We start from the raw sequence: 15,136 nt of genomic DNA on the forward strand, positions 1-15,136 counted from the left end.
TAAACTAATGCCTAAATAATGCACTGATGTCTAATAATAGGTTTACAAAGAATACTTTATTTTTGAATGATGTATTGACAATGCAGTTTGTCTCAACTTGAAGTGCATATTTGTAGAGCAGCAGATGTATGCTTTCAAAGGACTTGTAAAACAAAGACCAGCCCCCCATTTTTTTCATTTTGAAAAGTGAATGTGGATGCAGACTTCAGTATTAGAAGGAAATGAATGATTGATATCTAATAATCAAAACCATTTGTAGTACTGGAGATTGTTACCTCCTACTGCACAGGCTTTAAATCTCTGTTTCTTTGATCATTCCCTCTGAACAGACCCGTATTCCTGGTTCCTATCCAACAATATCAGGAATTCATCAACACTCTCCAGTTTCAGGTTACGGACTACTGCGTCAGAGTTTGTGCTACAAGTATTTTACAGGATGCTGAGAGCCACCACTGGGATGACTACAAAGCTTTTTATGAGGTGTGAAGTTCAGTTTACTATCCCTCCTTTTTACACAAATATGTTTTACTGCCTACCTGCTTTCTGGCTAATTAGAAACATGAGCTTGGCGTTACTAACACACGAAGGCTGTTAGGATAATATTTTTTAAATATTGAATTCGTACTCAGGAAAAAACACTGTTTTTTAAAAAATGAAAATAATTAGACATCAAAATTCTCCTTCTGCTAAAAAAGCAAAAATAACTTAATTTGAGCTGCAGTGTTGCCATGCTAGTGCTATATAATAATTGGTATATAGTGGGATACAATGAAAATCCAAGGAAATAACAATGAAAAATGCTACTACTTGTATTTTGGGGGGTAATGTTTATATCTGTTTGATAACTTTTTTTTTTTGCTTTTTGTATCACACCCATCAATGTATAGGGGCTACTCCTGACTCATGCACTCAGAAATTACTCCTGGTGGTGCTCGGGGGACCATATGGGATGTGGGAATCGAACCCGGGTTGGCCATGTGCAAGGCAAACGCCTTAACCACTGTGCTATCATTCCAGCCCTGTTTGACAACTTTTAAGTCTCATTTTTATGCTTACTTTTCCTTCTGATGGTGTTTTCTTATGTATTCACTTTAAAACCCAGCTGATCATTTATAGCTTACAAGTTTTCATTAAGCCTAGATTTTGATATTTCAAATTTCTATTGCATTAAATCCCAATAAATCCCAATGCAACCAAATCTAGATCAATTAAAATTATTCATCATTCGCCTATATTAGTCTTTCTCATTCTAGATCCTGTTGATTATACATGAAGTACAATATTTGAAATGTGATCTGAAGTTGATTTCAAGGCAGGGTGAACCTCGAATTTATAAACAAAATGTGCCAAAAATCATTTCATCTCTCTAGATTATTTTAAAAGTTTATGACATAATTGACATCTACAAAGCTACAATTTTTAAGATAAGGAGTGTTTGTGGAACATGATAACTTTGTAAAAGGAAATATATATATATATATTTGCTGACATATAAGGTATATAATATATATTTTTGTTTGTTTTGTTTTGGCATTATGTGGTGGTACTCAAGGACTCTTCCTGGTTCTGTGCCAAGAAACGATGGCAGGTGGTGTTGGGGGTAACCGATATTGATCATATACAAGGGAAATGACTTAACCCCGCACTAGCTCTCTGGCACAACATTTGTCATATATTTACCAAAAATAGACAGGGGTTTAAAAAGCACATCAGGGGCTGAAGGGGTAGGACATTTGGTAGTGCACTTGCCTTGCACGCTACTGACCCAAGTTTGATCCTTGGCATACCGTATGGTCCACCAAACAACAGGAGTAATTCCTGAGTGCACAGCCAGGCATAACCCCAGAGCATCACTGGGTGTGGTTCAAAGACATAACAAAACAAAAAGCTCATCAATCATGCCCGCCTAGTTTCATCAGTGGTTTCAATTTTCCCTTTCCTTCAGACTGATGTTTATCATGTCATTTTCCTTGTTTGTCTTAATGACCATGGAACTGTGAGTAAAGCAGGATGGAGTTTTATCAACTGCATCACTCTTGTCACCTTCCTGCCACTGAGGCTGTGTTCATGTAGCTCCATTTATACCTAAAATTTTTTTTAAATTTTTTATTTATTTATTTATTTATTATTTTTAGTGAAACACCATGAGGTACAGTTGTAGATTTACAATTTTTTGTGTTTGGGTTTCGATTATACAATGATCAAATACCCATCCCTCCACCAGTGCCCATTTTCCACCACCATGGATAATATCCCTCCCACCCCCATCCCTCCCATCTCACCCTGCCTCTGTGGCAGGGCAATCCCTTGTGTTCTCTCTCTCCTTTTGGGTGTTGTGGTCTGCAAAAGAGGCATTGAGTGGCAAACATGTTCAGTCCATAGTCTACTTTCAACATGCATCTCCCCTCCTCGGAGGATCCTCCAAACACCCTTTATTTGGTGCTCCCTTCTCTATCTGAGCTGCCCTTTCCCCTAGAATGACTGGCTGGACTCTGAGATATGGAGTAATCCTCCTGGTGTTGATCTCAGCTATTCTTGGTATACCTAAATTATTATCATTACAAATGTAACCACACGGAAAGAATCCACGTCTCTAAGGTCATTTCATCTCACTTTTAGAGGACCTTGCGAGTGAGGTGTTTTTTTTTTTTTCTGCAAGCGCATTTGTGTAAGAGTTCCCAAACCTGACATACTTCAAGCCGCAAAGGGCAAAATGAGGAGAAGGTGGGATGTTGCATCTGGTAGCCGGAGATAAGCATGGAAGTATTGGTCTTGCCTCTCTTGGCAGCCTCACAGTTTTCTTATTTGCCTTGAGGTAAACAGAGAGCTTGAAAATGAGTCCATCTCACATTTCAAACTATTTCAATATGTCAGTGTACTAATGAGCAATTTAAAATATATTTTCCTTGAAAAACAGGCATCATCTCACTATATGATAACAAGGTATTTTAGTTCCTCTTATGAAAACTGGGAACTAGAAAATTTGTACTGTATAAATAATAAGTGGATGCATGGAGACCCTGTTATTGGAGTTACTGAGTATTTAAACACACACACACATACATATGCACACACACACACATACACACACAGACACAACAAATTACCATGTAACACGCAGCTCTTAGATCTTATGACAAGGCTTTCGCTACAAAGACAGAAATAACGAGATAGTTACCCTGTGATTACACGGTGCTGTAGCTTCCATATACTTACATGGTCAGTAGTTACAATTTAATTACAGAGTTCGTGGTGATTATTTGTGCTCAGAAAAAATAAAGCGATCCTGCTTTTCTATTTACCCAAAATAAGATTCCTCTAAAAATAGCACAAATTTTAAACTGTTTTGACAGCTGGGATACCTGACACGGTTTGCTCCCATTTACTGTGCCCCTTCGTCTTCCTCTCCCTCCCCATTGTCCTCACTGATTTGTGGAACTGGTCTAACATGGTTTGAGCCGGGCTGTTTGGAGAGAGAGAAGATGCAGTCTGTCTGACTGGAGGCAACATGAGGTTGGAGATCTCGGGGGAACCTATCTCCATGTGCGGAAATAGGAAAAGAAACGGGGGAAGGAGTTGCAGGATATGGAAGTTTTGCTTGAGTTTCATGATATCACCTGAGCCCTGGAGACATCATTTCCTTTTCCTTAAACTGTCAGCTTGCAAGACTCAAAGTTTGACATCTCTCCATTGTGGTGCTGGTCAGATGGTACAACGGGGTGTTCAGATTATATGTGTAGAATTAAGATTTTAGTGTAGTTGACATCTGCTCAATTTTTAGCAACTTATGTTTTCCAATAGTCGAAGAATAAAGAATTGTCTGTTCAAAGATAATATTGAGTGGTTCATATAATAAAGCCCAGCTGCTTGTTTCCTGATATATAATCTAAATAAAAGCTCACATCTGTTTACATTATAGTGGGCCTACAAAAATAACAGATGTTTACTAGCCGAATACATTTGAAATGACAACAAATGGGGAAACAGGTCAGGGAAATAAATGAATCCGATTTAGTTTAATGAAAACCCTGGCATACAAAGAGGTTATGCACATTTCGAAGAAAATTATGAGAATAACCAGTTTGAAATATTTTAGAGTAAACATTCGTTTAACACACTAACGTTTAAGAAGTGCTTAACATCAATTTCATTTTTTCATTTATTATCAAATCTTTAACCACAAAAGGATTTTTTAAAACATTTTGAAGAATGCAAGAAATCACATTGACACTATTGTTATAAGCACCTATCTGTTGCGATGGAGAAAGTTAGTGTGATCATTCGGTCAAGTCATTTAGTAAGCTGGGACAGTTTGGCTTTAATAAAGCACAGAAAGTAGGAAGCTGTAGCACTGTCCTCCCGTTGTTCATCAGTTTGCTTGAGCGGACTCAGTAACGTCTTCATTGTGAGGCTTGTTACTGTGTTTGTCATATCGAATACGTCACAGGTGGCTTGTCAGGCTTTGCCATGCAGGCGAGATACTCTCAGTAGCTTGCCGGGCTCTCCAAGAGGGGCAGAGGAATCAAACCCGTCTCAGCTGGGCCGGCCGTGCACCAGGCAAACGCCCTAGTGCTGTGCTATCACTCCAACCTTTAAAATTTCTTTTTTGACTATGTGAAAGGTTTTGTTTTTAAACCAAAGAATACACAACCAAAAAATGTGGGGGAAGCCAATTTTGCTGCTTCCACATTAAAACTTTGTAATTTTTTTCTTATGCAATTTGAATGCACATTTAGTTCAGAAAACAGAAATCAATCATTAGTATCAGTACCTCCACTATGAATTTTAACAACTTGCCACCCAAATTTCATCTACAAGTATAACTCAACTTGAAAGTCATTAGATAATAATTATAACTTTATTATTACAGTCACTGGCAAGGAATTTAGTAATCAAAATTTTTAAATTGCCAGAAAAAATCATTTGTAGGGAAGCTATCCACAGGAGTATCTGCATTGGAAACATCAGTGTTTGGTGAAAAAGAACAGCAGTTATTTCTTTAGCTGACATTTGTTACAGAAATAGAAACAGTGGGTAAGCCATTTTCAGTGAAAGAGATAAAAAGGAAGGCTTTACCAATTCTGATACAGCAACGCTATCAGGATAGTTAGTGTGTGAAGAGTACATTCTACTCTTCCTGTTTCAAATAATCTTTGGTCTGGTTTGAAGAAAATGAGGTCAAAGTACTATCCTTACCCCCACCCCCACCCCCAAAGCATGTTAACTAATTAATGCTTGTAAATCACTTGAGGCTACTTCTCATTTTGCTTGCTCCCTTTGGCCTTGGTTGCTGTCTGGGCTCTCTCCGTGGTCTCGGCTGAGGGAAATCTGGAACAGAGAAAGATCTGTAGTGGGATGGAAAGGAATGAAAATCTGGCCCACAGGAAGTACAGAGTGCTGTAAAGACACTGAAAAAATGATCATACCATCTTCCTAAGCTTTAAAAAAAAATCTCATGAAATCAGACTATGGTAGTATCTGTTTCTATTGTTATTAAAACACTCTGGGTAAAGTATCTCAACGTTGTGATCTTTAATAGTCCCCTCACCCCCCTGCTGCTTCTGTGCATGCTAATAAGCATATAGTCTTCAAGTTTATTTTTGCTCCTGTCATTTCATTATAATGTGACATTTGGAACATGTATAAATAGTCTCAATGATGCTATTTCAGAAAATATATATTCTTCATATTTCAGAAAAAATATATACCTCATTTAAATCATTGAATCTTGATTTTTATAGGAATCACATATCCATTACTAGTTTCATAACTCTAAAGCTGATTGCTTAAAAAGTCATCTTGAATTCTAGCCAGGAATAGGTAAATGCAGGATCTCCTTGTTTAAATGCTTGTGGTCTTATTTTTGCAAAAAATATCTGGTCTCCTAATAAGACATATGTTCTGTTGTCATAAGGATGTTTTACATCTTGTCAAAAATCCTTCTTGGTCATCTAGTGTGTCAAACTGGCCAGTTATTTCCTTTCAGCGTGAACTAATTAGGAAATAAACTGACATTTTGGAAGATGTGATTCTGTTGTTTAATGTGTGGTGGTTTTGCCAGGGGGAAAGATGCTCCTTCTCGCTCCAGATGTGGCATTATTTTCTCTCGGCTCTTCATCATGATCTCTGGACAATCGTACCCCCTAAGTTAGCGCAAGATATTCTTGCAGAAGTGCTGGAGAAGTCTTTGGGTTTCCTCACGTCCAGATACACTCGGGCCCAGCCCAGTTATGAGAGAACTCCACAGATAAGGTAATTGAAATAGTAGAAACCATTGCTTTTCAAGAATTTTTTTTCACTCCTTGGCTCAAACCAGAACGTCATTCTGAACCTCACGATATAACTCCTTGCTTAGTGTGTGATCTGAAAGGAAATCACAATCAGTTCTCCTAAGATATGTAAGTGGCAATGTCGCAACTTGAATCAAAATAACTTCGCTCTTATTTCTTTTAAAAATTGTACATAGACTCCACTGTTTTTCTTTTTAGAGTCAAGATATAATACAATTTAGGAAATATATGTGTGTGTATGTGATATAAATGTTAATAATCTCTCTGCTTACAAAGGCCAATGAGAGATGGAGACACAAAGATACAAAATGAAATTGAAGTTCCATAAATGGAAGAAGCAGCAGTCGTACTATAATGGGTTTGTCCATTTGACTTTGAGAGTCCAGACAAACACTAGCATTTAGTTAAGATTTTTTTTTAAGCGGTTACATACTGTAGTTAATCTTCATGAAAAAAAACTTCTTTGTATGACCATTTTTCTCCTTTATATATAATCAAATTACTTCTTTCTTCTTCTTTTCTTTCTTTCTTTCATTATGTTTTACTAAAAGCCAGTTCAACAAACTGTGAAATCACAGAAAATGAGGACCAACACGCACTGGCTATATCCAAACTATAATTCAAATACTAATTATTATATTAATTCAATTCTGTGAGTTATCGAGGCAATGAAAACCACAAAGAAAATATGTTTTACATGACAACAATGGTGAAGGAATTAATTTAAGAACTTTTGTCTGATATGCAGAAGACTTTTAGGTATACAAATACATTTTCAGATATCTTTTTGGCGGAATCTACAGAGAGCAGAGGCTTTTGTGTGTGTGCGTGGGCAGGGCGGGGGAGGTGCAGTAGAAGTCATTTCCTGATCATGTTCATGTAAAACATGTTGAATTTGAAGGGCATTTGGGTTCCTGCTTCAGTGTTTCATAAATATGGCATTTTGCACAGGCTGTTTTGAATTACTGACCGAGCTTAAAAAAAATCCTGAACAATAGACGGAAAATTTGTTTTGAGAGCAAGGATACCTTCAACGGTTTTCTTATATGATACAAATCATTTTTGATGATGAGGTTGCAAGTTATTATGAGATGTTTAGGAAATCAGTTTATTATTTGTCACGAAATAGAAATTATATTTAACTAATTGACTAACCAATAGAGCTTTGATGTTCATTTTCTATGTAATCACATTAAATCGTTGTGCAAAGTTTAAATTATTTCTTGTTTTTTTATGTAAAATAAATGAATATTTTCATTTTAATGATTAATGCTTAATCACTGGTGTTGTGGAAATCAGATTATAAGAGTGTGTATGTGTGTTTTGTGTATGAATACGTATGCCTTAGATCTGTAGTTGTTTAATTAGTATAGATGAATACGAATCATAACTAAACTTGCTAAAGGTTATTACTAATTCTTGTGATAGATCCGACTGTCAGATAATGAAGCACATAAAAAGTTATATATATTATTGGATATAAAATCTATTATACATACAAATATCATTTGTAAAGATACTTAAATTTATTTGATTCCTTATCTCATCAGTTTCTATCCTCTATTTTTTCAACATTGAATTTAGAGGAAACAGCCAAAATATTAATCAAATTATGAATTATTTGAATACCAAATAAAAAGGAAACAAGAGTTTAAGGATAAATAATGTAGCTTGTTTTCCACAGTTTATTTAATACTGAAAATATTGAAAACTTTTAAGTTTCTGTACTTCTGGTCGCACTGTTTTTTCTCAATTTACTGGGAAAACCTTATAGCTTTCTTAATCTAATTTTTTAAATGATGGTAACATTGGACTATAAGGGTGAAAAATGTGCATATATCTTAGGGGTACAACACCACTATACTATTCTTTTTAATGACTTGGACAAGAATTGTTCTTCTATTAGTTTTTCATCTATCATATAGATGTGAAAACTTTTTTATAATTTGACTTTTCTTTTGCTGAAAGCAATTTCAAGGAAAGTTTTGAGCTCTTGAACAGTATTTTAATGCAACTATCTTAAAATTTGTTTCATTATTATAGTCCCTTATCATTCATAAAGATATTAGTAGTGTGGCTCATTTAAAATCTGAAAAGTACAAATCTATTTTTGATGCACTCTAGCTTTCTACTTCTGGTATCTAGTCTGAGATTTCTGTTTTGTTTTTGTATGCTCACTCTAAGAAATATAGATGATGATGCATGTAGCAAGCAGAAAAACTTGTTTTAACATGATGTTTTTTTTTAATAGACTTGATATTACAACTATTTTAATTTGCGTGGAGAACATGCTATGGTCAATTTGCACATCTGTACAGAAACTACTGAATCCTCACGAGAACATTGATGATAAAATTTTTAAAATTCATACCCATTGTAATAATCTGTCTACCACGTTGGTCATTTTAACTTCACCATTAACTGAATTATATCAGTAAGTATCAACTATCTTTTCTTTTTCAGTTATTATGACACTAAATAATGTGATTTTTAAAAGTTATTTTCATATCACTTACTGGATTGAGAAGCAGAGATTTGAAAATTTTTTTCAAGTGCATTTTGATACAAGTTGAGCCATTAAGAAACAAAACAAAACAAAACACTGGATCCCAAGCTATAGTACAGCGGGTAGGCATTTGTCTTGCATGTGGCTTACTCAAGTTCGATCTCTGGCATTCTGAACGGTCCCCTGAGCACCAGCAGGAGTAATTCCTCAGTGCAGAGCCAGGAGAAACCCCTGAGCATCGCCAGGTGTTATTTCAAAAAAGTAAAAAATCCCAGAGAGGCAAAAAAGTATAGCCGAAGTGACATCTGCAATTGTCTGTTTATTGCAGCACTCTTTACAATAGCCAGAATCTGGAAAAAACCTGAGTGCCTGAGAACAGATGACTGGTTGAAGAAACTCTGGCACATTTACACAATGGAGTACTATGTAGCTGTTAGAAAAGACGAAGTCATGAAGTTTACATACAAGTGGTACTACATGGAAAGTATCATGTTAAGCGAAATGACTCAGAAAGAAAGGGATAGACATAGGAAGATTGCATTCATCTGGGGAACATAAAGTAACAAAATAGGAAACTAACACCCAAGTATGTCAGAGATTAGTACTGGGAATTTTACTCAATGACCCGGAGGACAACCACACATGTTAGGGGAAGGGGGAGCTCAGAAAGAGAAGGGAACACCAAATAAAGGGTGTTGGGAGGATCCGCCCACGATGGGAGAGCATGCTGAGGGTAGACTGTCGACCAAGCATGGTTGCCACTCAATGCCTCTTTTGCCGACCATGGCACCCAAAAGGAGAGAGAGGGAAATGCCCTGCCACAGAGGCAGGGTGGGATAGGGACTGGGGGGGGAGGGGATGTGCTGGGATCCGAGGTGGTGGGAAATGCGCACTGGTGGAGGGATGGGTGTTTGATCATTGTATAATCGAAACCCAAGCACAAAAATGTGTAAGTCTACAACTGTACCTCATGGTGCCTCACTATTAAAAAATAAATAAATATAAAAAAAAAACCTAACTGAGTCTCTGAGCAACAGGGGTTTCTTCATTCTCAAAAACAATTAAGTTCTAAGTTATATCTTCTCTATTGCTTAATCCTATTTAGATGTTAAGGTACTAAAACAATTAAGAATACTTTCTTATTTGTGCTTAATTGATCAAATTACACTAATGGATCTGTTATTTCAGTCTTAGCTTGAAACTATGAAAAGGTAAATTATACCTATTGATTCTTTGCTCTTTAATTTCTTTCAGTTCTAAATTTTATATAATGTTATTCTTCTAATACAAACTTAAATTGAAACTAAACTAAAATATGTCCAAAACTGGATGAGACCTAGTGGTTTTCTTTACTGGTAATTTGCTTTACAGTAGCACTTTTAGGCTTTAAAATCTCAGCTAGTAAAGATAAGTGGAGATAGGAAGAAGCAATTACATTTTTAAATATTTAATTCTTTTACTTAGCTAAATAAATAAGATTTTGGCAAATTGGGCATTTTAGGCCACTTTTTCTGATTTGTTTCTGGTATGTTTGATTCTAATCTACTGTAGTAGAAGGGATTGAAAAAGATTTTAGGATGTAACAATACAATTAAAAAAAATTTGTCCACCAAATATGGGTGTTGGATCATTATATGACTGAAACCTTATCATGAACAGCTTTGTAACTATGTATCTCATGGTGATTCAATTAAAAAAATAAAAATTAAAAACAATTCTCCACCAAAATAGTAATTTCATTTTGAAAGACTAGGCACATTCATAGTTTCTTGGGTAGTATGAAATATATATATGTGTGTGTATATACACACACACACATATATGTGTATATACACACATATCTATATATGTGTGTGTACATATATATAAAACCATATATATTTTTATTTTTTAGGATAAATTAGGTAAAGTATTTTCCTATAACATTCTTGAAAGGACAATATCTAAATCATGATTATCAGCAAATTTTGAGATCTTTGTGTTAGAAATTCTAAGAGTAGTCAACAACTTTGACTGCAATTTCCCTATAATTTTCACCCACTCTTTGACTTTCAGCAGATCCATTGTTTACAGATTGTTTCTTCTGGCAACCCTATGTTGAGAACTAAATTTAGAAATGGAGAACTCTTTCAGAAAGGGGATGGAACTGAGAAAATTGCCATAAGTTTGAGATTATATGCATAATGGTTCATAATCATAAAAAGCTCAAGCTCTGAAGCCCTTAATAAATCCTAGTAAACTAAACTGATTTACCATAGATGAAACATCTTGCTATGCTTTTAGTTCAATGGGTCATTTCATCTAAGAGGAAGGCCCTGTGAAAATCAAGAACAAAGTTGACAAATTTTATGGATTGGTCATGGTGAGCAATATTGAATTTCATGGTTTGTCACAGATGAATAGAAAAATTTTAACCCCCCCCCCATGCATTTGTAAAATAATTGATTATCAAAGATTGCATATTTTAATAATAATAATGTAACATACATTCATTATTATTAACCTATGCCCTTTTGATACATTTTTAACAACTATGTAAGTACTCAACTTTCTGTGATTTGTGCATTAAGATATTGCTCTGTAACCTCATTCAACAAATTTAAACTGCTAATTTCAACTAGCATTTACAGAAAACATTTTATACTAAGCGCTGTCTGTTATTTTTTTACAATAAAACACAGTCGCTATCTTGCTTTGAAGCATGAACAAAAATCTAGATAGACTTGCAGTTTTTCCTTTGTTTCACACCTGGCAGTGCTCTGGTTCTATACTCGGGGATCCCTCCTAGCTGTGCTTAGGACAACGTGGCGATCAGGGGATTGAACCCAGGTTGGCTGCATACAAAGTAAACACCTTGCCTGCTGTTCTCTCTCTCTCTCTCTCTCTCTCGCTCTCTCTCCAGCCTCTATACTTTCATTCTTTAAAAATATTTCTATGGGGTTGGAGCGATAGCACAATGGGTAGGGCATTTGCCTTGCACGCGGCCGACCCGGGTTCTATTCCCAGCGTCCCATATGGTCCCCTGAGCACCGTCAGGAGTAATTCCTGAGTGCAGAGCCAGGAGTAACCCCTGTGCATCGCCAGGTGTGACCCAGAAAGTAAAATATATATATATATATATATATATATATATATATATTTCTAGGCTTTTAAAAATGTTTACAAATATCCACCCATGCTACAGGACAGTGCTTTTCTCCAACTAGGGAGTGAAAACATCAAAAAAAAGCAAAATATAAACATATGTGTGTGGCAAGAACACTGTTGACTTATTTAGCTTCTGTTCACACCCAGAATATTAAGTTGCATTTCACAAGAGTTGATATATATATGTATATGTATATATATATATATGTATATGTAGTATTTAAGGGAGAAAAGGGTATGTTTATCTCACATTTTAAAAAATTCAACTGAGTGCTGCTTTAAGGAATGGTTAAAAAGTAACAATCAATGGTTGGTAGACTGGATTTTTTATCAAATAAACCTGACATTTGTCATTCCATATGTTATGCCTTTTTAGAGGTTGACTGCCTTTTTTCCCAGGTAGTTCTGACAGATAAACTGAAGCTATTTTTCTTTTAAGCTTAGTAAAGGGCCAGTAAATCCCAGGGCAGGAGTACATGATCTTAAAATCTTTTCAGGAAGAATAAAACCTGTTTGCAAAAGAAACCCCCAAAACTTCTTTGTAAATGTCTGTTAGAATGTTGTAAATGCAGTATTTTTGGTTTGTCCTCCAGGGAGAGTTTTGCTGGCACATAAAATATTCACCGTGTATCTTTCAAAATGGTTATAGCTTGTACTTCTTTTATAAAGGAGGTGAAGCTGCATGTTCCCATGCTAACTCAGCACATGCACACACACACACACACACACACACACACACACAGAGGACACACACACAATGAATTCAAAGCTGCATTTTACTAGCATTGACGTGTTGGGTTTAGTTTGCACATAAGAAAGTAAAAACATAATTCTTAGAATTTTAGGTAAATGCAGTGTTTTACTCCAGCAAATGGTACATACTTGTACTGTCTGAGTCAGCACAATGGATTAGAAGTCAGTGAGATAAGAAATCTCTTCTCAAGTACTAGAAGAGAGTCTAATAAAATGCTATGATAGGTTGTATAAAGCTTCCTAAACATAGGTGTTTTATGAAATGCTGTCCCTGTTCCCATTTTCACAGCATTTAAAAACATGGAGGAATGAATTTCATTACAAATGTGGACACTACAGGCAGAGGCTGCAGTCATCAGAAATAAAAGAGATTGTTGGTCAGTACACCAGGAAGAGCAGACTTATCTTAGGGTTTCCCTGGTGTCACTCATACATATTTCTTTTGAATCACAACCTTACAAGGAATTTCCTTGCTGTGTCTGTAGTTCAGTTACAAACTAGTTGGCTATCTTTTGAAGTTTCTCTCACAGACTGTTTTGTTTTTGCTTTCTATATTTAAAATGATTTCATTGTTCCTCACAAACTGAGCATTTTTGGCTGAAACTTTGTTTTCATAGCTCAAGAATGTCTGGCACTTTGGAAAACAAACGGTAAGGTAGTTCCTTAAAATGTTAAGCCTAAAAAATGCTTCTATGTGAAGTCTTAAACATATGATCAAATGGTGCAGCAATTTTACTGTTAGGTCTAAGGCCTCCCACCCCAAATAAACCACATGTCTATGTGAAAATCTGTGCACAAGTGTCCACAGCAGCATCTTTCATAATAGCACTAAAGTAAAAAGTATCTAAATTTCTATCAGCGGGCGAATGAAAATGCAAAATGTGACATATGCTTATATAGTAATATTAAGATACCAGATAAAAAAGAAATATAGTACTGATGGTTTCTATAACAGGGATAAATATCAAAAAATATCATATGAAGTGAAAAGAGCCAGAGACAGAGGAGTACACATGCCATGATTTCATTTATTAGAGATGTCCAGAATAGGCAAATCCATATAAACAAAAAAATAGATTGTGATTTCCAAGGGATGAGGGAGGCAAAATTAGGTAGTACCACTAATGGCAACATTTGAGGTTATGAAAATGGTCTCAATAATTTTTTACTTTGTAATTAATTTTAATTTGTAATCAAATTAATTTGTAATTAATTTTAATTTGTAACCAAAGTTGTAACTACAACTTTGATTGTAGTAGAAATTGCTTATGTAATTAAAAAAGGATAAATTTGTTATTCGTGAATTATATCAGTAAAACTATTATATAAATGAATAGGGGCCAGAGAGGAAGTACAGAATTGATGCAGTTACCTTGCACACTGCTGATCCTAGTTTGATACTGGGCACTACATATGTCCTACTGGTCATCTCCAGGCGTGATCCCTCTGCACAGAGCCAAGAGTAAGCTCTGGACATGCTGGATGATGCCCAGACCTCTCCCCTACCCCCAATGATCAGACTTCAAAAGAATAAATATTTAAAATCTAAGAGAAATGAGTATCCAGCAAAATTAGCCAGAAAGCGAAGCTACTTGTCTTGGTATTTCTTTTAAATTAAATGATTTCCTATATGAGGGCCACAGATGTCATTCAGTAATAACCCACTTGCCTTCCATGTGTGAGGCCCTGGGTTTGAGTTCTGACATAGCACAGTACTCCAAGCATTGCCAGGAGTGATTCCAAGCAGCAAGCCAGGAGTAGCCACTGAGTATAGCCAAAGTGTGACTCCCAAACCAACCAAATAAATAAATGATTCCCTTTGTTTCTTTAGTGTAAACGTTGGTTTTGGTTTGAGTTTAAGGCCATACCCAGTAGTATTCAGAGCTTACTCCTGGCTCTGTGCTCAAGGATCAGTCCTGGGGCACTCCATACCACAGGCAGTGCTGGGAACAGAATCTTCCAAGTATAAGGCAAATGCTCGCCTTATATTCTGTACTATCTCATCAGCCCCTGTAAGAATTCCATTTAAGGGACTTATCTCAAGTGCTATTTCAATCTTTCAGTTTCAAATTAATTCTGCTTTTTCCCAAATTGTTCTCAGTTATTTACTCATTGAGCACCTACAATGGCTCAGACACTATGACAGGTATAGATGATATAAGACATCTGACCTGACTACTCTGTCACCATGGTACTTAGACCTTGGGTTGTTTGTCCTGAATCCATCATGTAGTTGTATATGAGTCACATTTTATTTTGGGACTTGGTTTCTCTGGGATGGCAGTCTAAAGCACGGGGCACAAGAGAAGCATAAAGCCTAGTTGACTCTTGAAAACATTTGATTTGTTTCCATTTTGGATATGGATAAAAAATTATAGATAGGGAACCACCAGAGACCCCATCTGGAATAAAATATCAGTGTAAGAAATGTAGACAGGGG

The 15,136-nt window shown here is 35.9% G+C and overlaps 1 protein-coding gene across 1 annotated transcript in view; it reads left to right on the top strand.

Annotated features, from left to right (window-relative positions):
* KIAA0825 (KIAA0825 ortholog) overlaps positions 1 to 15,136 on the top strand; it is a 441,165-nt gene that overhangs the window by 151,071 nt on the left and 274,958 nt on the right. The window contains exons 10-12 of the mRNA XM_056112442.1: positions 330 to 480; positions 6,062 to 6,252; positions 8,542 to 8,724. Of these exons, the coding sequence (XP_055968417.1) occupies positions 330 to 480; positions 6,062 to 6,252; positions 8,542 to 8,724 (525 nt within the window). The remainder of the gene's footprint in view (positions 1 to 329; positions 481 to 6,061; positions 6,253 to 8,541; positions 8,725 to 15,136) is intronic.

The sequence above is a fragment of the Sorex fumeus genome, unplaced genomic scaffold (genome assembly GCF_029834395.1).
Source record: "Sorex fumeus unplaced genomic scaffold, SorFum_2.1 ptg000018l, whole genome shotgun sequence".
Lineage (NCBI taxonomy): Eukaryota > Metazoa > Chordata > Mammalia > Eulipotyphla > Soricidae > Sorex > Sorex fumeus.